Genomic DNA, 27680 nt, shown 5'->3' on the forward strand with positions numbered 1-27680 from the left:
GTTTTATAGTTTATGATAGTGTGGTAGAGTCAAGTAGGAAACCGAGTAGAACAAGTGAAGCAAGTTTGATTTAGACCTTACTTGAATAGGCATTGTATTATATCTATTTTCAATCACTATATTAGTGCAATGTTCTGGATCCGTCTTTATTTGGCTGAAGTGAAGATGAAATAGGTGTCTGTGACGCCTCTTGGGGCCTTACATGACAGGACTGATATAATAGGATGTGGATAGGTTTATTATTCAGACATGAATGTCAGATGATTAACTAGATTGGTAATTCAACTGGAAATGGATGAAATTCATGTTACTATGAAAAGAAAACGAAAAAGAAAGGTGCGTAGATTTGGCCCAATTCATATATATTGGCCCCGAATTCCATCAGTAGCTGTTGTGGGACGCATAAACCACTGATCTTGGAGAACCATGATTCTTGATTTGTCAGTATTACAGCAGACTGTCTGTTCTAGCCGTCAGTCTCTTGAAGAAATTGCTTGGAACAGCGGGCATCTTGGTCCTGAATCTGGGATGTCTGAGCATGTAAAGGCCAGCAACCAAGGCAAGGACTCTGAAAGGCGTGGCGTAAAGCACGACTGCTGCACAAAGACAGAAGACTATGAACAGGCTAGTGGCTCGTGGATCTCTCCAGCTCAGAAGAGACTGCATTCTCTCCCCCTGTGTAGCTATGTCTCCCACCACTATCTGAATCCTCCCCGCCACGCTCCTCAGCCTGTCATACCTCATTCGGACAATGTCTTGGTTTTTGGATGTGGGGAATGTGTCAAACTCTTCATCGAGCTCGTCGGGGTGCACTGCCTCAGCCCATGACAGCTTAGTGTCCATGTGTGGAGGGTGCCTCGGGCGAAGCCTATAGTTCCATAGGCCTATTAGGAACATGTAGAGGAAAAGAGTGGGGAGTATCAAGTCCGGGTACCAAATCAGGATCAGAAAGAGGATGTGAACAAGAACCGAGGTGACAGTGTTTTTCCATTGGCAGACGTCGCCAAACCATTTGTTTAAGGCCATCATGCCCGAGAGGAGGGACATGATTCGGAAGAAATTAGCCTTGCTTCTTCGCATACTCCACATGTGGGAGTCCACATCCAGCATGTACTCCACTACTTCTTTTCTGAGCGGTGGCTCAGCTCGGGCTAATCTCGCTGCAACGATGTTCATGGCTTGGTACCTCAGGTTTTCTAGCTGGTTTACTGTGAAGGGGTTGAGGTAGTGCATTTTGGGGAGCAAAGGGTGTCCATATGTGTAAACCATGTTGGCTAAAGAGAGGCTTGTGAATCTCACTGCCAATTGGAGTTCCCCCATTTTCTTCACCCCGGAAGGGTGGAGAACAAGGAGGGGATAGGAATGGGTGTAGAGTTTGTTGGATTCCAGGGTTGATAGCCTTATTCTCACCTTCCCAATCCTGGAATCCTTTACTGAGGTTGTTGCCCCGGGCTTTTCGGTTCCCAAATGGCAGTTGTCAAAGACTCCTAGTGTTATGACTGTGCAAGGGTCATAGACTTCCCAATTGTACTGCTCATTCCATTTGGGGCTAAAGGTGTCGAGAATCGTCCTAGTTCGTACCCATTTCTGGCCATACCGGGCAACACAATAGGCGTCTGTGCTGCCACGCCCGTCCTTCATTTTCATTGGGAGGAGCCCTTGTGCCCCTAGTACCCCAACTTCCAATATTCCCACAGGTGGCTTCCAGAGCTGTCTTGCGGTTGGCCTTTGATCACTTATGTACATTGTCGATTCGTCTAGGACGTGGTACCCGCCTTCCAGGCAGGCTCTGAGGTGTAATCTGCTCGAGAATCTCTGCTCTTTTCTTCTGTCTGGTTCCAAGGTGCCAAACCCGAACTTCTCGAGGTTGAACCAGTGGGAGTGGACAGGCCTGTGGTCTAGCCTCTTCTCGAACGTGGAGAGTGGCAGGGCTATTCGTCCCAGAACCTCGTCTTTCGTGGGATGAACGTGGTCCTCCACGGTGAGGATTAGCTGCTCCTCGAACGGCTCTGCTGCTACAAACACTAGCTCTTCGTTCCAAATCGGATTTGCTGTTCGAGTGGGGCATATCCCGGTTTTCAGAACCTGATTCCCCACCTGCACTTTGACTTGAACTTCAGGCAGGCGGGTTCTGTCGTTCGGGATGATGTCCTGAGCTTCGATTACATTCACCCTTAAGTACCAAAGCTTTGGGGAGACATAAACTTTGGACCTCACAGTCATGACTCCTTCCCCATGGGCCATTGCAGCATCTGAATGCCAGGCTTCTGAGAAGGCTTCATCAGCTTGTGTCCCCATCCAGACTGCCAGCATGATGTTTCCCCGCACTTTCCCTTCCCCACGACGATCCTCTAGTCTGTACCATTGAGGAGCGAGGGGGCTATCCGGGGGAATTCTCGTTGGAACCTCGTTCAAGTCGAACACTGCTCTTCCTAGATGATCATCTCTGCCTAATGTCTCCTTGTCCTTGACAAAAACTTCGAGAATTGAGGACTGGATGTGGTCTTTGGAGAAGGCGAATACCTGGTTCCATTCTGGATTCGTCTTCTTGTCGAAATGCCTCGTCCTTCCTCTGTAGTTCCCGAGCTTCACTTCCACATAAGGATCGACACTGGCAGTAATGCCACCTGGTGGAAGATCTTTGGCCTTGACAACCCGAACATAGAGGTAGAACATCTGCTCCACGAGGTCATATGCGCTAGTATATCTCTCGTTGTTCGTCCACCCTCTTCCTCCATATCCTCCCCCGTGTGGCCACCGCTCCCCCAGCTGGGGATTCGTGTCCTTCAGCTCAAACTCGTCCTCGTTGAGGTTCGGATTAGCCTGTGGATTTACCTGATGCCTCATTTTTAACTGGATGCCTTCCGGTCTTTTCCCCACTGAAAACACTGGCTGCTGAAGAACCTGGTGTTTGTGAATATGTTGAACCTTTTCTGCAGCTTTCTCAGCAGAACTTGAAGGATCAAACTGTGCTTCAGCAATGGCAATTTCTGGTTTTTTAGTTTCTGGTTTATCAGTGATGACTTCAGAGCTATTAGTACTAGAAACTCGAGGGACTGCAATGGTTTCTGCAGTCTCTGTAGCTTCTGCAAGAGGAATATCAGAAGGTTTTGGTGCTGGCTGGATTGCAGATTCTGGGAGATGAGATTCAGGCTCGGTTTCTGGTGATGTGTAGATTTTGAGCCCAATTTCGCCTTTGACAAACCCGAAAAATGACTTCTTTTCCAGGTTAAATCTCTGGTAAACTTCCTCCTTTTTCCGGACTATATTTGAGCAAGGAACTCTCACCCTTCCAAGAAAGATTCTTCCTGGAACCGGCCTCCTCTCGTGGTAAACAGAAACTTCAATCGACTTGTAATGGTAGGTTTTGTCGGTTGCATCAAAGCTGAAAACGAGTTTCTGGTTCCAGGATGGATTGAGGTTCTTCGGGATTGTTTTGGTTTTGCTGACCTGGTTCTCGAAATCAACTTCTACGAATGCACTGGCTGATCCCTCGCCATCTCGGGGCATAAGATCATGAGCATCGATGACTTCTACTACCAGCTTCATGCTTCTTTTCTGCATTAAGAAATTGCAGACTCTACTCACAAGCAAACCAGATTCTTATTAGGAGAAGCCTGAGGTCTAAAGAAAAGTACCAATCAGGCAGTATCAGATCTCTCTTTCTGTGCCTTTTCAATCTTTTTATTGTTCTTGTTGATGACAGTGCAAGAAAGGAATGCTTTGCTGAAGAAGCTGTCATGAAGTCTGTGGGAAACAGTTTTAGGGGAAAGCCGGTTGATCTGTCACCGGTATGGGGTATAAACGGTATCCGCTATAACTTACTGTTTCTAAAAACGACTACACCCCAATCCCGAGATCTCCTGCAAATCCTGAGTATAAATGGTATTTTTTTATAACTTACTGTTTCTAAAAACGACTGCACCCTAATCCCGAGATCTCCTGTAAATCTTGCACCCTGCGGCTGCTAGCGCCTCTCGAGACCGAAACTTATTCCCAACTTTTTCTTGTACCTCATTGTGCTTTTGCTGACATTCAGAACTTTGGATGCAGGAAATGATTACAAACGTATGCAGACAACCATTGCCTTTACACTTACATGTGATTGGTTTTCTTTTTGCATACCTTTTCCTTTCTGACAAGTTCGGAAAATATAATGAGATCGATCAATTTATAATAAGTCGGTACTTCATATCGTGCCTAATAAGTTTCTTAGAAAAATCCCCAACAATACTCAATATGGAATCTGCTGCAACTTTGTGCTTTAGTACATTCCATTCTTGTTGAGACAGCAATGCAGTGTGAAGAGAAAGTATATGTGAGAATCCAAGAGGTAATGATAACTTGGTTTTGGGGGCATACCTGGGACTGAAAGAAAAGTATAGCCTCAACTTTATGTTCCTATAAGTAATATTGCCCAGGGATGCCTTTCTTTCTTCTGCCTTATTCTTTTCTTACCCTCCTTTTGTTATTAGTTTATTTGCTTTCACAGTTCCTACATGATTACACTTGTTTTATAGAAAAAACAATAATTTAAATTTTGATCGGACCACAAGTTCCTAACTAGAGTAGACAAAACACTCTGTTTCATGGATAGTTGCGTGAACTCAATATTTCTAATTAACTTATAAGATATTTATGCAATCTCATCCACCCTGTAAAAGTAATAATCAGTAAATGTTCTTCATGAAGACAATCTCTAACCAAGTTAGTCTAGTTAACTTGGTAACCACATGATGTTTCAAGTTTAACTCTGTATACAAATTGTTTGTTGACTTTCACACATTTTCGAGGTAATATTAATAGAATTGGTTTTTAGTTCAATTCTATCATATTCGTGTGGATATCATCCATTCACAGTTTTTTTTTTTTTTTTTTAATTGATTGATATTTTAAGAAGTATTAAACGAAATTCCCATTAGTGATTTCTAAGGTAATTAAAGTGGATTTAAGTGAGAGGGTTTGAGTCATTTAAGTATGGGTTAACAATTTAAACTATAGCTACTACTCCAATATGGCCAATTTTTGTCATTGTGGTGGACTTAGATATGAGCCAAGTTTAATGATGTTAAGCCAATTTTGGGCCGTGTCTTGGGTTGTTGGTTATTGCTAGCTTGTATGGTTTTTAGTCCAACATCATAAATCATGGCAAATTATTATGTGGACTCATATCCACGTTGCAATATAAATTCGGGTCTAAAATATATAATTTACATCACAATTCAAATTGTAAACATTTAGTACGTAAATTGTGAACATTCAATATGTAAATGGACACGAATTCACATTGCAAAGTGGATCCGAGTCCATAGTATAACTATTGCATAACCATGCTCGACTGTTCTTGACAAATGGTCAAAATCTCATTTCAATTGGTTGAAACTTAATATAGATGTGCAATTAGCAGTCCTATAAATACCTTATTGGAGATCCGTGTTGTTATTGTCCGTCTTGTTGGGAGAGTTTATTGAATCTCTCTCTAACCAGTATATAATACTCTGGTCACGGGAAGACAAATAATTCATAAAATATCCATGATAATTTGAATTACTGTTTTACCCTTGAAGTCTCTTAATCATATAAGAATATTCTTGTAAAATAATCTCATACTGCATAACTGTTTTGCTAGCTGTACTTGTCCCCACTAAGAGTCACAATTATGCTGCTTGACTACAAGCTTTTTGACATTATTTGGTTCAGTTGCATCAATTTGTCAATTGTGTCAAATTAAAATTTTTATTATTTAGAGATTTATTTGCTGTTTCGAATATAATTTGAAGGCTTATTTATTTTTTATTCAAATTTCATTAAAAATAAATAAAAAACACCACGTTTGCCCTAGATTCGCTCCCGTCACAGACTCACAGTAGCCAGTAGCCAGACAACTCTGAATCGCAGGGCGCTATAAACAAATGCGGCAAAAAGGTTCATCTCTCGCAAAACCCTGCCATTCCAGGAACAGTCAAGCTCCTAACTAGGGTTTTTCTGCGGTTTATCTGATCCGCCACCGCCACTCTCCCGAGAATGGCCCGCCCAAACGTCATCCGCCTGGCTCGCGCCGCCCTCTCCGCTCATCTTCCCCGCGGCTCTTCTTCTTCTGTACGCCACACCCTTCTCTATACACGCTTTAGTTGTTATAAATGCGCGGAGATGAAATGAGACGGCTTTTCGTTTTACAGGTAAATGAATCGCTGTGCAGCGGGGGATGCAGGGAGTATAACATGGCAGCATGCAATCAGACGAGGCCTCTGTTCCATTCGTATTCGAGTAATGGCACGTGGAATTTGTCTTTGCTCCAATTCATGTTAGTCTTTTCGAATTGTTATGAAGACGCGGCTTGATCATTTTCATTCATGGTGTTTTGTTTCGTGAAATAGGAGGGGTTAATGGAAGAGGTTGGTTGAAATTTGGACTATCAAGACCCGATTTTGGCCGGACAAGATCCATTCATGCCACAGGTTCTCCCTCTCTGACTAGTTTGATGCCATTTTTTTTTGTCAATATTTTGGGAACAAAATGTTGCAAATGGATGAATGAAGTTATAATATTACCATTTTCTTACCAGAAAATAAGAGGAGCATGAGCAGAACTGTGTGGACATGCATACTGCATTTGATTAAATAACAATACATAATGCACTTTATAAACCTGAAAAAGATAAATTCTTTCTGCATGTTTGAATTATCATTAGAAAAGATCCCCATTAGCTTTATGCTTGAATACTGGGATAATAAATAAAAGAATTACAAGGTATCAGGGTCTGTGTCTATAGGTTTCCACTCTGCTACAAACTTCTTAGTTATACTGCAAATGCAGTTCCATACAAAGTAAAGAAAACTATAATATGTTCTTGGTAGTTATTATTTGTCATATCTGTTCTATTCTTCATTCATAGGTTCACACCCACCCTTATACTTGTTTTATGCTTGAATCAAGTCCTGAACAAATATAATTAACTAAATTTGACAATTTGATTTGAATGTATTTAATTTAGATTTATATTTTTGTATATGCATACCCCAAAACTGCACCTGAATATGAGTTGCCAAGCATGATGTGTCCTCAAATATGAATATTATTTGGTCAACACCCAGGATATGGGTCCACTCACAAATGACAGATGTTGGTGTTCAATAGTTCCCCATATAGATATGATGACCCTTTTATTATTTCCATTCCTTTTTGTTGTTGCTGGATCATGTATGTTTTGTAACATTCAGGTGAACTGACCTTTTCCCTCTCATTTTCCTTGATCAGCACACATGTCAGGCAGAGATTTTTATGATGTACTTGGCATAAGTAAGAATGCAACTGCATCTGAAATAAAAAAAGCGTATCTAGGGGTATGCAGTCATCTCTTCTTTTGGTTATTAATCTTTGCAATTTGAGGGTTAAAAGCATTGGAGTACTATACGTCTATAGAAATTGCAGCTTCAAATTTTGATTCATAGTTATGTGATCTGAGTTCATATTGCTTTTTAAGTAAATTATTTTTTGTGGATGCACTGCAGCTTGCAAAGCAGTTGCATCCGGATGTGAATAAAGATGATCCTGAAGCTGCAAAGAAATTTCAGGAAGTTCAAAAGGCGTATGAGGTGCTGTCACTTTTGAAGAGTTTTATTAGTTAAGTAGGCATGGAGTATTTATAGGTGTAATGGATTCTCATTCAATAACTTTTCCTTTTAATTGCAGGTTCTGAAAGATGAAGAAAAACGCCAGACTTATGATCAGGTGTTGCACTCTTGCATGCATTCATACATTTATACATATATTTAATATATTATGTTTCAAGAGCTTTTTCATTTTTTTTTTCATTTTTTTTGGGAGGGGGATGGGTAGGTTCTGAGCTGTAACAGTACAAAATTTGATGATTCAAGAACAAGGGCAACACTTTTAATTGGAAAATAGAAGTACTGCATAGTGGAAAATGACCAAATGGCCCTCAGAACAATAAGCAGTTTCTCAAACTAAAAATAACTATGATTTTGAAGTAAAGATGCTCCAAGTCTTGAAGAAATTATAACTCTTGACATTTTGATGTTACAGCTTGGTCATGATGCTTTCAATAGTGCAGAAGAGAATGGAGGTGCTGGACCTGGTTTTTCTGGGTTTCCAGGTTTTGAGGATATCTTTAAAAATGCTGATGTAAGGAACTGATTATATGTTTGTTTGAGTTGGTTTCCTTTAACTTCATTTGTGCTGGTTGTTATACCCATGTGTTATCTGTTAAATATATGATTACTATGTTTGGTTACTTGGTATCTAGTTGTTTTATGCTTCTAGCCTCTAGGTGAACTTAGGTTTCTCCCATTAAAGATTGGTATTGAGCCAGGAATACTAAGACTGATGAAAATATAGATGGGTAATGATGGGGTGTACTGATCATAGGGGAGATCACAGCCTCATACAATCATCAGGGAGAGGAGATAAGGTGTTCATGGCAGTTAGGAGTTCTAAAGTGGATAAACGTTGATGTATTCTGACCTGAACATTATTAATAGGAACTAGGAAGCATGTAACTCCATGATCTATAGTGCACGAGTAATTGTAATATATTTTTGGATTTCTCTGTTGTTATTGTTATAATTATCATTACTACTCCCTTCGTCGCATTTTACCTGTCTTGTTTACTATTCATTGATCAAACCAACTCTTTCTTCTTTGCTTATTTTCTTTAGTATTTTTAATTATTTTTAAATTTAATTGTTTGTGTGAGTGTGTGTTTAATACTCCATATTATTTTTAATGTAGTTTCTAATATATATATATGCTAATGCTGAACTTAACATTGTGAAATATTGAATTAAAAATAACTTCAGTCAAGCATTGTTAACCAAAACCAGACACATAATATGGGGCGGAGGGAGTATTATTCATTATGTAGATTATATTTCTTCCTAGCTCACTAAGCTGTTGAGTTTGACATGCTTACCACAAGGACCTGCTAATCTTAAACTTTTCATCCATTTATTATCATCTCTTTATATATAATCATATTATCCTTGGGATCTAACTTCTCATTTCTTGTTGTCCATGTATTGGATATTTATATGATGGAGATCAGATTTTTAACATGTTTAGACAGAAGATGGGCGGGGATGACGTCAAGGTTTTTTCCTTACATTTTCTTTTTATAATGGCAATTCATAATATAAATTTTGTCTCCTTGTATAATTTCCAATTTTTTTTTCTTGACCTTGATCCCCCCTCCTGTAATCATGTTTGCAGCTCTCTGTTGAATTGTCTTTCATGGATGCTGTTCAGGGGTGCAGCAAAACTGTTGCATTCCAAACTGAGTTACCTTGCGGTGCTTGTGGTATGTGACATCTTTCTTGCCAAAGTCAGAGTTCAATCTGTATATGATTCTCATTCAGAAATACAATGGTGCTCTTTTGGCTATCATCTTACTGTAAATTGTTAGAAGTTTTATAGTTTATGATAGTGTGGTAGTCAAGTAGGAAACCAAGTAGAACAAGTGAATCAAGTTTGATTTAGACCTTACTTGAATAGGCATTGTATTATATCTATTTTCAATCACTATATTTAGTGCAATGTTCTGGATCCGTCTTTATTTGGCTGAAGTGAAGATGAAATAGTTGTCTGTGACGCCTCTTGGGGCCTTACATGACAGGACTGATATAATAGGATGTGGAAATGATATGCCTCTTTTTTATCCAACAGCTAACACCCCCACCCCCCAAAAAAGATAATAAATTGTGCATGATATAGTCTTGGTAGCCCTGTTTCCTTGCCAAAGTACTTGGTAAGAGAATTTTCTTTTTGTGGTTATAACTTATATAACTTGTAACTTCTTTGATAAGTAGCTTTGCATGCCTTTAGAGAAGGCATGCAAAATAGAGGTAAAAATTCTGTAATTTTTCTTGACAACATAGAGGTAAAAACCATAAAACTGCTAATTATTCACAATTCAATTTGCTTATCGTTAAGATGAAAACTTTTCTTAGTGGGACTTTTCTTTGGAACATAAAAAAAAAAGAAAAAGGCATTCACAATTTTCCCTAGGATGTGCCCATGGGTTACTGAGCCGATTTTCTAGCCTAGGTTAGCCTTTGCAAATTAAGGTATTCCCGATGCCCTGCATGCATTCAATTTTGGTAGGACAGGAAGTTTACTCATTCTGATGTTCATTTTTAGGTGGAAGCGGTGTTCCCCCTGGGACAAGACCTGAAACCTGTAGGCGCTGCAAAGGATCTGGCATGGTGAGTGCCCTGTGCTTGCTTTGCAATGTTTTTACCCCCTCATTTTAAGACTAACTCAGCTCCTTTATGCTATCTCCAGGTGTTCCAGCAAACTGGTCTTTTCACAGTACAGGCTACCTGTCCACAATGTAGAGGATCTGGGAAAATTGTTTCGGTATGATAATAGTAATTTCCTGCTCTTCTGCTGTATCATGTGCATGGTTTTTGCCATTTTTAATTTCCCTTGTCTTTGCTCTACTTGTAGTTCATTTCACAAATTCCCATGCTTTCACCTTACTAGTTGTAGTTATTTGACTTTGTTGAATAAATCTGGAAAATTGGAAATATTTTGGTCAAGTCATAGCTTGAATACAGATTACACAGGACTACACATGTATATTCATAGGCTAACCTAGAGTATCACACACTTGGGGAATATCAAGGGTCACATTAAACACATGCAGACTTCTAAGAGACACAGGCAATAAGCTCAACAGATTTTAGAGTATAATAAAAAACTCATCAAAACTGAAAGTTAAACAATGAAATGGCCAGTGACTAACATCAAAAAGCTATTTTCCAGCTTCTACTGACTGGCCTCCTATCTGTTGCAGATCTTCCCATAATTCACATGCTATTTTCTCATTTACTTAGAATCAACTGCTTGCCTTTTTGACAAAAAGCACAGTCCTTGAAAGGTCTTCAAATTTCTTCATTTCAACCTATTCTTTTGAAAAATCCCGACATTCTCTGTCCAATTACTCGCGATGGAAGTGATCATTCTTTGCAATTTGTGCTACTGGGCTTTGGTTTAACTCTTGCTACTGACTTGTACTGCTGGTTTAATGAGTAGTTTTATATTATGGTTTCACATTTTTTAATTGAAAGGAAATAATTTATTTTAATGTCGCACATGTTTACTGACTTTTAAGTTTTAACATTGGGCTGCAGAGTTTCTGCAAGACATGTAAGGGAGGCCGTGTGGTGAGGGGGACAAAAACTGTGAAGTTAGACATTATGCCAGGTAAATTTAAACTATTGAGAATGGATCTTAATTGTGCTCCATTATCTTGCAGCTCTTGCTCACACAATTTGATGGGAGCTTATTCTCCTGAGATGCTTTACATAAATTAATGGCTGCCTACTGAATTACTTCAACTGTAACACTGTAACTGTCAATGTGGTTCAAAAGGTTTTTTTTTTTTTGTTTTTTTTTTGTTTTTTTTTTGTTTTTTTTTTTGTTTTTTTGTTTTGTTTTTTTGTTTTTGTTTTTTGTTTTTTTGTTTTTTTGTTTTTTTAATTTCTGTTTTTGAGGTTTATATGGGAATGGAAGTGTATAGATTTAAATCAACCTAAACATTCTGCATTCATATGCATTGATGGACAGTGGTCATCAATTGATGTAATTTAGACAGACTTTTGAGGCTGACGCCTATATGTGTATACATTTTAATTGTCTGTGATGTATTATATTCCTTTACCTCTTCTGTGGAAACATTTTTGTGCTACTGATGGCTTTTGTTACTATCTAATTACTCATCTGCAGGAGTGGACAATGATGAGATTCTGAAAGTATATAGAAGTGGTGGAGCAGATCCTGATGGCAATCAACCTGGTGATCTTTATGTTACTATAAAGGTTATTAGTCATTAGTATTTATTTTGAAAATGTTATCCTTTGCAGTTTGATGGATGTCATATGATTCTCAATAAGAATTTATTTCTGATTGTTTCAGGTTAGGGAAGATCCTGTGTTTCGAAGAGAAAGGTCTGACATCCATGTAGATGCCGTTCTGACAATCACCCAGGTAATTTCTCTCTCTCTCCCCATTTTTAGAGACAATAAAGCAAGTGCATGATTCTAGTACATTGCATCATGAAAGAATTTGTCAAGAGTATAGAAGCATTAGTATCAATAAAGGATTGCAAAGTTTTAAATTTCTCAAAGAAATCCTAAAGGTTCTTCTCTAGCTTCAAATGCCTTGTTCTATATCAACATAGTCTGAAATGTATGTATGTTAAGGGATTCCTACTGAATGTTTTCTTCATAAGAATCTTCTAGAAGTTACATTTATCTATAAACTCTCATTTTTGCTTGGTTAACACATTTTTTTTTTCAGGCCATTTTAGGAGGAACAGTCCAAGTTCCTACTCTGACGGGTGATGTTGTTGTCAAGGTTCGTCTGAAGCATTAACACAACATTTTATTGCGTATTTATTCAATTTTCTCATTTGTTTTCAACACCACCCTCATTGTAGATATAAATTTTAAAATATAGATACTGACTCACAAGGTATCAAAAACACAACTTTTTCTAGTCCCATCATTTATAAGTCATAGAGATCTTGCTAACAATTATCTGCCGACATTATGGCATATGACAAGATAGATTCATGCCTTATTTTCCTTTTCCTTAATCCCCTCCAACCGATATATAATTTGGAGCATTACACTTGGATTTTTGCAGGTCCGCCCTGGCACCCAACCTGGCCAAAAAGTTGTACTGAAAAAGAAAGGTATTTGCAGATCATTTTCTGTGATGCACATATTATGTCTGTTATGTATTAGAGCCCGGGGGTTTGATGCGTGCATCTTTGTCCCTCACTCCCCTGTCATCATTGGGATATTTTGTATATCAAGCTATATGGTTACACATTATAGCATCAGTGACGTCTTGAAATCATCTTTACTCCTAGCTATAGAAGCATTCATTTTATTATAAGCCAATGTCTTTTGTAACATGCATGCATGACTCTTCTTTTGAGGTTAAACATTTTTATTGGAGAGAGTTGTTGGGCAAGTATGAATGTATGTTGACCATACTGAATCTTTAATGGGGTGTGGTGGGGGAATAGACTTTGGTGTTTCAGCTCATCAAAATTTGCAGTAATTTCTGACCTAGCAATGTTTGAATGTGAAACTAATGCTGTCTTTTATAATGCATATGCAGGGATAAAAGCAAGGAATTCCTATTCATTTGGGGACCAGTTTGTGCACTTTAAAGTCAGCATTCCAATGTATGTATTTGCTTCTTTTTGTTTGGAGAGTCAAATTCAAGCATACCCTTGCTTTTACTTCCCATCTGATTCAATATGTAGACAACTAAACAAGAATAGGATTATAAAGTCACTCGGTTGTAGCTAAAAGAATATTTAGACCTTTTCAACAACTTAACTAAAGGAACAGTTACCTTTATGCTCCACTTGATGCATTTTGGGTGCAGGAATTTGACACAAAGGCAGCGCCAGTTGATCGAGGAGTTTGCCAGAGACGAGCAAGGAGAAGATGATAAGGATGCTGCCGCGGGAGCTTCTAGTTAGTCAATGAGAATATTGCGACAATGGTGGATGAGAGCAATTTTGGATCAATTTTCACAAATATTGTAACTGTAATTGTAGTGAAAGTAGCCTAAAGCCTTATTTATAACCATAGCTAGAATTGCTTTGCTTTTGAGGTATTGTGGCATTTGATCATCTACGTCGTGTTGTATATATATATATATATATGGATATAACACAAATGTTATTCTTTAAAGAGAGAAATTAAACATTAATTTTTTTTATTGAATTATGAATTTTTATTAAAGGCATTATAATATTCTTTTTAATATGAATATTAAGAACTATCATTTTGTCTTGTATTCTTTCATTACTCATGTATAACAAAACCATCTTGATAGAATATGGGACGAGTTGATAGTTCAAATGATCATTCAACTCAAAATAAGTTAAAAATGTTACTTTGTTAGCAGTTGCAGGTTCAACTCAAAATAAGTTAAAAATGTTACTTTGTTAGCAGTTGCAGGGTCTAGGGTCAAATAATTTAAAAGCTATCACTATATAAAATTTATAGTGAAAAATGCAATATATCCCATTTCAACTTTTAAATTCAAAATATTTGAACCATTTAACATAGTAAACTTACCCGACATTTGAAAACTTAAATATATCCCAAGTTTATATGTTATCAATATATACAATCAAGGACCAAATATATACAGTATAATATTTGAGTATTTAAATTATATAATTGCCAAGTCCAATCAATTTAGAAGCAAACAACAAATCTGGGGTGTGATTGAAAGGGACTTATTTATCCTCAACCAAAGGTCAAGGGTTTGATCCTAAGCCAACTATCCTACCCAAAGAAGTGCCTACAATTCACAGCAAAAATTGACAACCAAGATATTTGTAATACAATTTTACCACAGGATAATTGCACAAGCTCTTCAGTCTTCCTAATGCACTTTAGTTTCTGTATAATTTGTGAACTAACACACAAAAAAATTGATTACCAATTTACCTGTGCGGCACAAAATAGAAAGAATAAAAATGTAAACAAGTAGAAGAAATAGCAAACACTGAAAGTCTTAAACAATGTCACCTTTAAATTGCACTCTTGAAAAGAGGGCATCAAAATTTTACAGACAACATGCAGAAATATTAAAACCGAAAAGTAAAAAATAAAAAAATCTGCCACCACCTGACTAGTGCATATTTCTACTCAGAACAACTTGTAAAGTTACAAGCACAAGATGCAACTTATTGCATAACACTTATTGGGGCTGTATGTCTCTCTCTAACACAATGGCAGGCAGGGGTGCATGATGCATAGATTGGATCCCAAACATCATGTGTCGCAATACCAAGCAATTGTAGCTACTGCTCGAGATTTCTTAATTCACGTTTCAGGATGTGGCCTTGGATTTCGACTTTTGCTTCTTTGCATTGAGCGATGCCAATCCACTGCCTAATCCAACGGGAGTCTGGTCTGGCTGCTCGGGATTGGGCTTGTCGCCTTGAGCATCTGCTGCAGGTGTGGTTGCAGAGTCCCCGCTCGCTTCTTTATTTGCTCCATCAGTTTCAGCTTTGTTTACAGCATCAGGTGTTATCCCGGAGTTTATTACGTTTAGTATTTGAGAAAGCGGGGGCAAACCCTGCACGGGACCAGCATTAGGCCGTAGTAGAAGACCCCTTGCAGCAGCTTTCTTCCGTACTTCTGCAGCTGCTCGGGCCGCTCTTTCGTCAACTCCCCTTCCTCGGGGCAAGGCGTCACCAACCATGGCAGCGTTTAGAGATTGATTCACACCACCAAACCCAGCAGCACCGGTGGCAGCTTGAAACGCATGCAATAGACTAGGATTGGCCTGTATATCAATTCAAAAGTTTGGAGCTAAAATTTTGCAATGAACAAAATGAAAAATCGCCCTAAGAGAGGACTAAACAGCATAGGGAAAATTCACGTGTGAAACATTTTAATGAAGAATTTGAAAAATACCTTCAAAATGTCATAAGCCTTGTGAGCTGAAGCTGTGTTCAAAGCTTGACCCCGCTGCTTTTGAGCATTCATCTGGTGAAAAAGGCATAAACATATGAAGACAACAGACCGTAAATTCTAATTGAGGGATATTTGATAAGTAAACGGAAGCTATACCTGCAACTCGCGCATCTTAAATGTGTTCATCCAATTCTGAGAATCCTTTGTCCTTGAATCCTCCTCTCCCAGTTGTTTTGCTAAAATATCATACGTCTTCTTTTCATGCTGTTCACGAAACGGATTTTTCGTTTTCCAAAATTCATTATAATCCTAAAGTATTTCTTAAATACGGATAAAAATCGCAAACTAAAAAATGTACCTGGTGGGACAACTTATAAGCACCCATACAATTAAAGGCAATTGCCAGGGCATGATAGCAGACCGCAGTTTGAATATGATCTTCTCCTAGGAGTCTCTCGTTCTTTTTCAAGGCTTCTTGAAGGTACCGAAGAGCGGTATCCATCTTCCCAATATCTTGGTACATCATCGCAACATTTATAAAAGTTGCAGCAACATCAGGATGATCGGGACCAGAAGACAACCCAAGCAGAAGTAACGCCCTTGACATGTGCCGCAATGCAAGTTCCGTTTGGTTGAGCCCGTGATAGAAAAGAGCCATATTTCCGTAACTGCAGTCACAAATAGTAACAAAATGATCAGCCAATACAAGTATTAACGCTATTATACTCGGATCCCAAGCCGATCTAATCATAGCCTCTACAACACAACATATCGAGTACAATCAAGCACAGCTATAACATAATTTTAATAGGCAGATATGCAGAATGTTGTGGCCTTCAACACATCTTAATGCATAATGCATTGTATTCAATAGGTAACACGAATATAAAACAGCAAGAAAATATGAAGTTCAGAGGCAAAGGGCTATTGCCTGTGAGCGGTGTCGGGGTGGTCTAGTCCAAGGCAGCGTTCATTAATGATGAGTTCCTTATGCTGTTGCACTATTGCTCCTGCCATATCACCGGCGTGATACAGAACCATAGCAAGATACCTGATATGCAAGAATGGTTGGGGTGGGGAGTGGGGGACACACAAAAAAACGCATAAGTAAATTGGAAATAAAAAGAAAAACCAGAAAAAACACGTAGATATATTCATTTTAAGAATCAAGAATAACAATGCTCTCCCCTGAAGGAAATTAGGTCCTTCCCAGGCATATATGGGTAATTCGTTTCAAAGTCAAAACAAAAATCTTTAGAACTATATGAGGTATAAAAAAAAAAAAAAAAAAAAAAAAAAAACTGTGATGCTAGAAAAATGAGTTGGTTAAGCAAAATAGCAATTACCGGCAACAGTTGGCAACTTCCCTATGCATTGGACCAGTAACCTGCATGTTGTGAAGAAACAAGGATAATTGGTGCTAATTGATAAAGAACTTAATCACAATGAAAATGTAAGATACAGAATACTCAATAAGTTAACAACTTTACCTGCTGAAGTATTGTGAATGCTTCAAAAAATAATGCATAGGCTTCATTAAGCAACCCCTGAAAATAAATAACAAAGATCTTAAGAATATTAATATATTAATCTCCACTAAATTATTTTTCCTACAAGTCTCATGTATTTCATTTCCTTTTGAAACATGAAAATCACACTACATAATGTTGCTTAGAACTGTTTATACCTCAGCTAATTGAGCTTTTCCTGTTTCCACCAGATCCTTGGCTTCTGAACTGATGGGGATAGAATGCTTCACCACCGGTTGAAGATTCAAAACATCAGTTGCTTGAAAAGGTGTGACAGCATCAAGATCATATTTTCGAGCTGCAATGGTTGCTCCAACCTGTTAAAGAATACCGCAGTTAATAGAAGCATAAGCAATACAAAATATTAACCATGGTTGTCTTATCCATTGATAGAAGTGCAACATTAAAATATTAAATAGCAATAAGAAACTAAATTCAGATGAACAGTTAATGAGATAATCATGAGTTACCTTCAGGCAAAGATTGCGTAAAACTGGAATTTTCTTTACCCGAATCCTTGCATCGTCAGGCAAATCAAACTGAAAGAAAGCAATTAGAATCCTATTACAAATTGAAGTTATAGACAACAGCCCAGGAGCTTAGGGTAGTTAGTATGTAGGCTGCTAATGCAACTACAAGGTCAGAGAATTGATATCACGCGCATCATGTTAAGGAGCTCTAGGTTAGGCTCTCCCCCAAAGTAAGAGTCAAACTTTGCGAGCATGACCCAAGCCGAATCTGGATTAGTCTCAAAGTGGTGGGGATACAAGATGGTATACACAAAGTAATAGAAAACAATCTGTGGAAAATTTCGAATTACTTGATACCTGGTATTTGAGTTTTGAAAATTCTTTGATGTCGGACCACAAACTATCAGATGTGACATTCATATATGAAGATTGCTTCTTTCTTGCAGATGCCGCACTTTTCTTCTTTGCCGGTCCTTTGGAAAATTTTCCTGAAGAATGTTCCTGCAGAATTTGTTTAGTCTTTTAGTACAGCTTAAAGCAAAACACAACACCGGGACTTGTGATAACCTGTTTAGATAAAACTCTTAAAATTTCCAGCATTTCCATGCTTGTACACACCAGAAAAGGGATGTAATTAAAATTTAATAGAATGTATCCCACTCTATTACCGAATTACCTTATCTCAGAACAAAAGAAAGCATAAAGGAGCCAAGAATAACATTTTTANAAAAAAAAAAAAAAAAAAAAAAAAAAAAAACTGTGATGCTAGAAAAATGAGTTGGTTAAGCAAAATAGCAATTACCGGCAACAGTTGGCAACTTCCCTATGCATTGGACCAGTAACCTGCATGTTGTGAAGAAACAAGGATAATTGGTGCTAATTGATAAAGAACTTAATCACAATGAAAATGTAAGATACAGAATACTCAATAAGTTAACAACTTTACCTGCTGAAGTATTGTGAATGCTTCAAAAAATAATGCATAGGCTTCATTAAGCAACCCCTGAAAATAAATAACAAAGATCTTAAGAATATTAATATATTAATCTCCACTAAATTATTTTTCCTACAAGTCTCATGTATTTCATTTCCTTTTGAAACATGAAAATCACACTACATAATGTTGCTTAGAACTGTTTATACCTCAGCTAATTGAGCTTTTCCTGTTTCCACCAGATCCTTGGCTTCTGAACTGATGGGGATAGAATGCTTCACCACCGGTTGAAGATTCAAAACATCAGTTGCTTGAAAAGGTGTGACAGCATCAAGATCATATTTTCGAGCTGCAATGGTTGCTCCAACCTGTTAAAGAATACCGCAGTTAATAGAAGCATAAGCAATACAAAATATTAACCATGGTTGTCTTATCCATTGATAGAAGTGCAACATTAAAATATTAAATAGCAATAAGAAACTAAATTCAGATGAACAGTTAATGAGATAATCATGAGTTACCTTCAGGCAAAGATTGCGTAAAACTGGAATTTTCTTTACCCGAATCCTTGCATCGTCAGGCAAATCAAACTGAAAGAAAGCAATTAGAATCCTATTACAAATTGAAGTTATAGACAACAGCCCAGGAGCTTAGGGTAGTTAGTATGTAGGCTGCTAATGCAACTACAAGGTCAGAGAATTGATATCACGCGCATCATGTTAAGGAGCTCTAGGTTAGGCTCTCCCCCAAAGTAAGAGTCAAACTTTGCGAGCATGACCCAAGCCGAATCTGGATTAGTCTCAAAGTGGTGGGGATACAAGATGGTATACACAAAGTAATAGAAAACAATCTGTGGAAAATTTCGAATTACTTGATACCTGGTATTTGAGTTTTGAAAATTCTTTGATGTCGGACCACAAACTATCAGATGTGACATTCATATATGAAGATTGCTTCTTTCTTGCAGATGCCGCACTTTTCTTCTTTGCCGGTCCTTTGGAAAATTTTCCTGAAGAATGTTCCTGCAGAATTTGTTTAGTCTTTTAGTACAGCTTAAAGCAAAACACAACACCGGGACTTGTGATAACCTGTTTAGATAAAACTCTTAAAATTTCCAGCATTTCCATGCTTGTACACACCAGAAAAGGGATGTAATTAAAATTTAATAGAATGTATCCCACTCTATTACCGAATTACCTTATCTCAGAACAAAAGAAAGCATAAAGGAGCCAAGAATAACATTTTTACCTTCTTCTGATTTCTAGAATGCACAGAATTTGTCCCAACTTTGCTAGGCACAGATTGGATGTTTCCAAAGAAACAGTTCAAAAAATGTGAGATGGCACTTCCAACGTCATGGTCTTCTGAATCTCTTATGATGTCCTGCAAGTTCAACAGATCTGTTAATAAGTGATAATGAATCCAAAAACAATTGAAACAAATAATAACAAAGGGATAGTACAAAGAACACAGTTCTCTGAAGTTCAATATGAAAACAAGTTACCACATGGTACATAAGGCCCAAAAAATAGAGATTCAAACTAGTAAACACAAAGATGTGAGCAGATGCAGATCACCTTGAAAATGTGTTTTGCTGACCTAACAATAACTTCATTAGAGCAAAGGTCCCATAAATGAGGCAAATGCCTAGTTCCCTCAGCAACCTGGAGGAGAATAAACCATATTGAATAAATTTGGGAGGAAGAAGTAATTATTCTTTTGTGGTAGCAATAGTAGTAGTAGCAATAATAACAATAATAATAATAAGAAATTAATAACATCAGGGGTTCTTACTTTTCCAAGATAATTAAAAGAAAAACATTCATTAAAAAGCTTCTTACTTTTCCAAGATAACGTAAATTAATCCCATGGGCATGAAGTGCTTCAGTTAATGTCTGCCCATCCATGGGTGAGACTTCAAGTGTGCAGAGGTCAAGTATAAATTTTGGAAGCACAACATCTTTAAGATACAAACCCACTTTCTTCACAAGTTCTTCATCAGCAGCTACGTCCTGGTCAAGTTAGTGTATTGCACAATGAATTACGAATCACATAATTATGTGTCTGAAGGAGATAAAAATATGCAAAAGCCATGCCTCTTTATTCCCAGCCAACTTGAACTCAGTGAAGACATTAGGATTAAAAAGTATCTCCTCAGGGATATCATCTTTGCTCTCTGACTGAGAACAGCATTCTTTGGCATCATTATTTTCATTTAACTTTTCCTGCACAGAACAAGAATAGTTCAAATAACTGAGCACAAGAGGCAGCACCTGGTTAAGCTAAAACGGATACCAAATGCAGAAAACTTCAGCTTTCAAATTTTTGTCTCAACTTTGCAATCAAAGACAATATTATTATCTGATAACTATGACAAGTGCACAAAGTACAGGCAGACCCCAAGATCCAATCCCATACAGAGATTACCACAACTTTAGGCATATACACAAACAGCTCGAAACAAATTAAAGAATGATGTTGCATATAAATTTTCATAATAATAGTAAAAAATTACAGTAAAGTGTAACATCCACAGAAGCAGAAGTCCAAAATCCAGCATAAATACTTTAGAAGGAAAAAGATACCCGTGTGTCAACCTGGCTCATGGCGTTATCCTCAGTTTTGGGCAGTTCATCAGTATTACTTGCATTTGAAGAATCACCAGTCTCTTGAACCTCTCCCTCAGCCTTGCACTTTGATTTTGACCTATCTGCTGTTTCAACCTGTTTAAGTAAAAAATAACAAATAAATAAAGACATCAAGAAATAAATAAGAGGATAAGATTGAAAATTTTCAAAATATTTAAGGAACAAGTGCTGGCAATTGAAAGAATACTAACTTGGCAAAATGCAGTAATCAATTCAGGTCTCAAAATACAAAATCTGGAACCTGGACCGCTATAATTGGCATCACGAGGTGTGACTCTCATCAGGTCCAATATATAATGCCTGGTTGACAGTGTTAGGAAAATTAATGTCTAACTCATAAAGTTATTGAAGCTCAATCATGTGAATTCAAGCTTGAAAATTTTAGAAGTCAAATCCAAAATCCAAATACAGTTTCATCTTGTCTTAGTCAGATTTATGCTATATACTGAAGTTTAGAAAAGTATAGTACTATAGTATTTCACCTTGAATAATAAAATAAACTTCCATAATAAGAAAGATCAGACCTTTTCCCTTCTATCAGAACAAGGCAGCTTAAACCAGTTACCTGTCATCACTGCCAACAATACCCTTGCACTCCACCGGTGCAGCCAACTCAAAAATATTCCCAGATCCATCATAGACAGCATGTAACTTCAAGTGCAGACGCTTTGCAGCTTCGACTACCTGTTGATAGTCAAAGGATTAAAAATATTGATTGAACCAACAAACAGGTTCTCTGTATAGTAAAAAAGAATATCTCAAAATTTAAGATATTATTGCAATAAAGCTGAGAAAAATAATTTTTGACTCGACTTTATAGATCCAAAACCAGACAAAAGAAGCTGGAAGCATTGGAATCAGGAAATTTGTTCTGTAAAACCATCTTGCTTATCAAATTTCTAAACCAAACAAACATAATATAAGAAGCTAAGAAAGCCTCATTTCAGTATTCTTCTTCTTAAATAGGAAGATAGAATGCATAATAACAGTGAAATCCGCTGGACATACAGTCTCTGCAAGGATCGCATGAAATTACTGGAACAAAAATTGATTGCTTTATGGGCTTCGTTCATACATTATAATAAAAGAAACACTTTTCACCATGGATGGGCATAGCTTCTTAGCAGATAGAAATCTCACAACCAAAAAGGAACACAAATTGCATCAAAGGAAACCTACCTTGGAATGGAAGTCTTCATTCCAGCATATTTTCTTCCCATTATCGACAGAACCATACAAAAGGGAGTCTGATTTATCACCTTGAAGGATGCCAGGTAAAACACTCTGTAAGCAAGTAACAGAATAATGATGATTATAAGGACACAAAGTACCAACTGCAATACATACAATGGAAGAAGCAATTCATTACACACAATGAGGCATGTAGATTTTGAGCTCCTAATACAAATACACTTAATAAGGCATTGGGAATAGGAAACAAAACGATTTAATGTGTACAAATAAGATGCAGAAAATATCCTCACTAACAGCTGAAAATTTTGCACATGAGAGGCTGCAATGTGACATTTCATTAGACATTTGTTGTTTTTATCCTTTGGGTTAGCAGTGGGAAAGGTTCATGTTGGGCAAACTAGTCTTGCTAATTGACCTATGCAAACCTCAAGTGGAAATACTTGTGTATTAATAAGGCACTAATTAATCACTATATTGCACTAAATGTGAAGGGAACACCACAAGTTTGTTGGGCACCTGTGCTACAACTCTGTGACCTCTGTAATCAATTATGGTCATTGCAAGATTGTATAACCCAGGGACATCAGCTTCCTGATATGCCTTTGTGCCTTTCAGGTCATTGTTTGCACTCGCATATGTGGCTTGTTCACTTTCGGCCAACTGATTCTCAGCAGGTCCTCCAAGGGCTGAATCCAACGTGCCATTTACATGGTCTGCGCTAGAAGCGGTGGGTTTCTCCACATTTGAAACCTCAGAAGCACCGTGTGGCAAATTGTTGGGTATCTTCTCAGATGACAGGTGAAGTGGGCCCATGCTCTCAACTTCTGAATGAGAATCAGGGGTCTTCCTCCTGGGCAATTGATCAAGGTCTGCATCAACAGCAAAGCTGAAGAATATGTTGTTGTGGACATACCTAGAAAACATGAAAACAAATATGAGGAACAGTGGATGCAACTTTGCAAAGTTGAGGCATTTATAATACCAAATCACAGCTTGTCAATAATTTGACTTAAAAATAAAATAAAATAATACGGCATGTCATCTTTATTCTTCATGTTGGGCATACGGATATTGGGTGGCCAAGAGTGCATAGCTAGAGGTTTAGAGGGCACATACAGATATTGAAAATTAATGAACAGTATAAAAGTGGAACCAGAAATTCACACAAAGGAAAATCAAAGAGCTAGCTATTCACTTCAGAGAAAAATTTAATGGCATGGTTTGCAGTAGCACCGGAACTGTAATAATGATATCAGGAAAAAAATAATTAAAACATGAGGCAATGCACACTGTAATGTAGAATATAGCAATTGCTTGGAGTTCTATTGAAGTGACTGACATATGAAAGCACTCTGGATCAGTTGGGTTGATTGGTGGTATACATCTGCTGATGACTCCAATAGCACCACTAGTTGCAGCATCTACAAAGTCAGAAGTGACTTTGTAAAGGGCCCTATCTCGCAAGATCCTGGAAATAATTGTTACAAGTGATATAAGAAAGTGAAAACTGCATGAACACCATTATTCACAAATAGAGAGCATCAAGTTCACATAGAGAAAAACTAGGATCTATACTGGCAGCATAAGAGGTACCAATGCACCTTTCCTGTGGTGTCCCATGCGGAAATTCCCGACAGGATTGCAACTCTTCATTCCAATCTCTTTGCATCCCAATCAGCTCACTTCCAAAAGAAAGTGTTAAAGCATTCTCTGCCCTAGCTGCATCACGTTTGTGATCTGATGCCAGAAATACAAGTTAAAACCAAACAGATAAATATAGTGCATTTCTTCCATATGCAACCCAAAAAAAATAAAAAATAAAAAATCAACAGTAGACAATGAATCAGCGTGTTTGGGGAAGCAAGTGCTACATGCATTGATTATGGACAGCAAATAGAGAACTTATTAGATTTGCTGGGAGGATACAAAAAGCACCTAAAATCTTAATCCGATGAAGTCTGTGGGCCAAAATCATTTAAAATCAGAAAGAAGCAAGGAGTTCAATCCAACATCAGTATTATTAGTGCCTGGTAAAGCCTAGCAAAGCATTCGGTGCCCCAATGGCCATGAGCATTCCATTTCAAATATGAGCATGAAAAAGAAAACTTATAAAAGAATTGTTCTGCTAGTATGATAATAACTAATGAAAAGCACTTACCAGGAATGGGGTAGGAGCCAAGCCATGAATTTGGGGACAGTAGAGATTGAACATTTTCAAAAGGATGTGCAGAGGCCTTCTGCTCCAATATTTCTCGAAAGGCTTTAATAAAGAAAAGAGAGTGGTTTATAATTACATAAAGCAATCCGTAGAATCAGAAGCTCAAATAAACAATAACTGCTTCTAACCATGTATTTGATACCTTTCTTAAACTTTGAGCTAATCTTTTGCAGAAGTCCAATTAGAGTTGTTGCTTCAGAGCCAGTTTTATTTGGTCTTGGATCAAGAACATTTCCCATGCTTGAGTTAACATAGAAGTTTTTAGTTGTTCCTGTAATAGAATATTTGTTTCCCTCAAGGGTTACTACATCCAAATAAATCAAATCTCCAGCAAGCCTGAATGCAATAAAAACAGCACTCACAATGTTATTGATAACATTCAACAAGCAAAATATTAGATTACACATATTACTTGAAAATAATAATGATAATACCTTCTGTAGCTGGGAGGAGGATTAAATGAAGAGAATACAATACTCTCCACACATTTCACCTCCTTAGAATTTGTTGATAACAAATTGGAGAGCAAACTGGAAATATTGTCAACAAACCCCATATTATCAAGTTCTGGTATATCAGCTTTGACTGGTTCTACATGATAAAAACCCAGAGATATTGTTACCACAACAGTACAGACGTACAGTGGAGTTTAAATACAACGATTAAAGAATCCACTAACAAGGAAAGGAGAAAATATAAAAAGGAGAATGAAGGTACGCTTGAATAACAAACCTCCAGATTTGGCAGCAGCTGTAGTTTGCCCCGTTTCATGCTGTAGTGCAAGTGATGTTGAGAGTGAGGAGTGCAAACTGGAAAGAGATAACAGTTCTCGAGTGCGGTGAACATGAGCCCTAATAGATCGATCATCATATAATGCTGCAAGCAAATAAGCAATAACCTCAACATATTTATTCTGCAAAGTCTAGCACTAATGCAGGCCAAGCATAAGTGATAAGACAGACATACCAGGAACCATCTCTAGGGAGCAGTTTCCAGAGGTGATATCAGCTACCTCAGAAATTTCATTATAATCCTCTAGATGATAATTTGATCCATCCTTTGTGTGCAATAACAGGTCATAACAAGTAAAGAAACATGTCTCTGGAGCATCAAGAAGAAACTGCTTCACATCCATAACAGAATCCCCAGGACTCAGCTGCAATCACAACCCATTAAAACATTCACAAACACTGATGTTAAATCACTTGAAAAAAAAAACAATTTCTAGCTTTTGCTGTAAAATGAACCCAGTTTTCTTCCTTTTTGGGTCATGAGAAAACCAGCATAGAGAATAAAGGTAATAGGACGTATTTAGTGACTTTTAATATACACCATGTAAATAGGATTTACAAATAATTTCAAAGGACTCAGAAGAAAGACATCAAAATTTTCAAGCTGCAAGGTAAAATAGGCTATGAACAAGCTCATGACAGATTACAAATTAATGATAATATTTGTCTTACTTGAAGCTCTAGCTTCTCACCCCCTTGAGTTTTAACAGTAACTGGATATAGATGCATATCACCTGATATAGAAGAGCTATTGTCAGATATATTCATATAAATTATATTGTTTCCATAACTAATCCAAAGAAAGTCAAGGTTAACATAATATGTCTGTGAATTAAATAACGGGGCCAATAATAAGGGAAAGTGAACCATTCCCCATTATGGTTGGAAACACATGAATTTCCAATGAAGATTAGGACAAATTAAATCACCGAAGATATTTAAAAAAATAGTTATAATGTAGCTTTGAACAAGGGTAGTATAGCAACAATGAACTGTCATTCTTTAAGTAAGATATTTAACCTCCATTAATAATTAAGCTTTCCTTTTGAGGCGGGAGAAACAAAATGAAATTAATAGTGCAAATACTAACATCAAAACACATTTGCAAATCCACTTGTGGTCACCCATCATCCTAGGGAAAGGAATTACATATGGAAATGAATAGGGCAATAGGCACTAAGGTATAAAATGATTGTTTCACCCTAATGATGCAACCCATATGCTAAATAATAGCCCATCTAACAGATCCATCAACTTCAATCAAATAGAAGCAAAAGCATTGTTGTGGTGAGTCTAGTAGGGGAAAGTGCAAATAATATCCCTGAGCATGCACAAACACATTAAAAAAATATTTGTATACACCAAAACAAAGCATTTCAAGATGGAAACTTGCATACTACACATTTAGAATAAATCTAATCATAAAGTGCTGAATAAGTAGTAAAGATTTAATTAAAGGTCCTGGACTAGGATCCAGGTGGACACTTCATTTTTGGGAAATATAGTTATGTATAAAATCCTTAGTTATTTAACCAACACACATTGAAGCAGTGACACCAATTTGAGCTCTAAAATAACAGACAGGATTGTTACTACAGAAGAAAAAAAAAAAAAAAAAAAAGGCACAAACAATTACTTCACCTTGCTTTGGCTGGTTCCCTGGAGCCCCATTCAAAGACTCTTTGATTTCATCCTTCATATCAGTTGATGCCCCCAATTCTGCATTTCCATTTGCCTCTGAACTTACAGAATTGCTCACAGGAGGAGCATCAGATGACACTGCATTCTCAGTAGTACTGGTGGCATTTTGTCCTTTCCTATTCTTCCCTTTGTTCGATTTTCCAGCCATCTCCAACCCCTGCATAAAAAAATGCACCACAAGTAATCAATTCACCTTGCATTTCTGCTTATCTTTCTGAACTGATTGAGGCATTGGATAAGATGTGCTACAAGCCTTTACTTGCTGCTAGAACGCCAAAGAAAGCTAAACAAAACATTCAAAACTAAGCAAAATGGAAAACAAAAACAAAAAAAAAAAAAAGAAACAGAGATTGCCTATTTAACATATCCAACTTTTTCTGCATATCTAATGAAAATAACCGAAGGAAAATTACAAACCTAACTTTGCTAAACACACATGCGCCCCTTTTACAAGTTTCCAGTAGCTTTCAATATTGAAGCAAGCAGAAAGATCAAAACATGATAGCCCGATATATAAGAAATGGAGTGAACTAAACAAACTTCACAGAGTAGCACAAAGAGCAAAGGAACGAGCTTGGGATACCTGTTATCGCAAATTGAAGAGGGGTGGGGCAGAGAACGAAAGGTTTAGTGTAGGGCAGACACTGGAGAGTAGTTGAAGGTAGAAATGGCGTTCCTTCCGGCCGTCTGTGTCGAAGAGAAGGCCGTGAAACCGTGAA

General features: G+C 37.5%; 3 protein-coding genes across 8 annotated transcripts; 1 reads left to right on the forward strand and 2 right to left on the reverse strand.

The window, feature by feature from the left end:
• Window positions 1–121: 121 nt before the first annotated feature.
• LOC116017266 (FT-interacting protein 1-like) lies at window positions 122–4111 on the reverse strand. Its single transcript, XM_031257812.1, has 2 exons — window positions 3639–4111; window positions 122–3558 (listed from the first exon to the last, which is right to left on the reverse strand). Exon 2 carries the CDS (start codon window positions 3547–3549, stop codon window positions 448–450), a length of 3102 nt encoding a protein of 1033 aa, XP_031113672.1. The 5' UTR covers window positions 3550–3558; window positions 3639–4111; the 3' UTR covers window positions 122–447.
• Window positions 4112–5869: 1758 nt separating this feature from the next.
• On the forward strand, window positions 5870–13779 carry LOC116014998 (chaperone protein dnaJ GFA2, mitochondrial-like). 4 transcript variants are annotated; one of them, XM_031254979.1, is made up of 18 exons: window positions 5870–6099; window positions 6180–6273; window positions 6378–6458; window positions 7258–7343; window positions 7512–7595; window positions 7693–7731; window positions 8047–8145; window positions 9065–9109; window positions 9229–9316; window positions 10156–10220; window positions 10300–10374; window positions 11151–11223; window positions 11746–11837; window positions 11935–12006; window positions 12319–12375; window positions 12667–12715; window positions 13150–13216; window positions 13423–13779. In XM_031254979.1, exons 1-18 carry the CDS (start codon window positions 6025–6027, stop codon window positions 13517–13519), a joined length of 1338 nt encoding a protein of 445 aa, XP_031110839.1. In that variant the 5' UTR covers window positions 5870–6024; the 3' UTR covers window positions 13520–13779. The 4 variants fall into 4 exon arrangements, with proteins under 4 accessions (XP_031110839.1, XP_031110841.1, XP_031110840.1 ...); XM_031254981.1 differs by having other exon boundaries at window positions 6180–6267; XM_031254980.1 differs by having other exon boundaries at window positions 5870–6096.
• A 771-nt stretch (window positions 13780–14550) lies between these two features.
• LOC116016264 (clustered mitochondria protein-like) lies at window positions 14551–27680 on the reverse strand. 3 transcript variants are annotated; one of them, XM_031256434.1, is made up of 29 exons: window positions 27545–27680; window positions 26902–27118; window positions 25933–25994; window positions 25436–25625; window positions 25202–25345; window positions 24904–25060; window positions 24612–24805; window positions 24410–24511; window positions 23853–23988; window positions 23591–23719; window positions 22768–23164; window positions 22237–22341; window positions 21623–21741; window positions 21249–21357; window positions 21007–21132; window positions 20506–20634; window positions 20251–20421; window positions 19987–20073; window positions 19658–19792; window positions 19288–19431; window positions 18931–18999; window positions 18619–18777; window positions 18422–18478; window positions 18278–18318; window positions 16408–16527; window positions 15835–16144; window positions 15633–15740; window positions 15477–15548; window positions 14887–15345 (listed from the first exon to the last, which is right to left on the reverse strand). In XM_031256434.1, the coding sequence occupies exons 2-29, from the start codon at window positions 27107–27109 to the stop codon at window positions 14887–14889; spliced, it is 4239 nt and encodes a 1412-aa protein (XP_031112294.1). In that variant the 5' UTR covers window positions 27110–27118; window positions 27545–27680. The 3 variants fall into 3 exon arrangements, with proteins under 3 accessions (XP_031112293.1, XP_031112294.1, XP_031112292.1); XM_031256432.1 differs by having other exon boundaries at window positions 20995–21132; XM_031256433.1 differs by lacking the exon at window positions 27545–27680 and having other exon boundaries at window positions 14551–15345; window positions 20995–21132; window positions 26902–27109.

This window comes from Ipomoea triloba, chromosome 4 (genome assembly GCF_003576645.1).
Source record: "Ipomoea triloba cultivar NCNSP0323 chromosome 4, ASM357664v1".
Lineage (NCBI taxonomy): Eukaryota > Viridiplantae > Streptophyta > Magnoliopsida > Solanales > Convolvulaceae > Ipomoea > Ipomoea triloba.

What these genes read in the sequence shown, in the direction of transcription:
- LOC116014998 (XM_031254979.1), top strand. Translation starts at nt 6,025, where the DNA reads ATGGCCCGCCCAAACGTCATCCGCCTGGCTCGCGCCGCCCTCTCCGCT. An exon ending in AACGCCAGACTTATGATCAG is followed by an intron (nt 7,732 to 8,046) that starts GTGTTGCACTCT and finishes TTGATGTTACAG; the next exon opens with CTTGGTCATGATGCTTTCAA. An exon ending in GCTGCAAAGGATCTGGCATG is followed by an intron (nt 10,221 to 10,299) that starts GTGAGTGCCCTG and finishes TGCTATCTCCAG; the next exon opens with GTGTTCCAGCAAACTGGTCT.
- LOC116016264 (XM_031256433.1), bottom strand. Translation starts at nt 27,109, where the DNA reads ATGGCTGGAAAATCGAACAAAGGGAAGAATAGGAAAGGACAAAATGCC. An exon ending in CCTCCTCCCAGCTACAGAAG is followed by an intron (nt 24,806 to 24,903) that starts GTATTATCATTA and finishes TATTGCATTCAG; the next exon opens with GCTTGCTGGAGATTTGATTT. An exon ending in ATGAAGACTTCCATTCCAAG is followed by an intron (nt 21,742 to 22,236) that starts GTAGGTTTCCTT and finishes GACTATCAACAG; the next exon opens with GTAGTCGAAGCTGCAAAGCG.
- LOC116017266 (XM_031257812.1), bottom strand. Translation starts at nt 3,549, where the DNA reads ATGAAGCTGGTAGTAGAAGTCATCGATGCTCATGATCTTATGCCCCGA.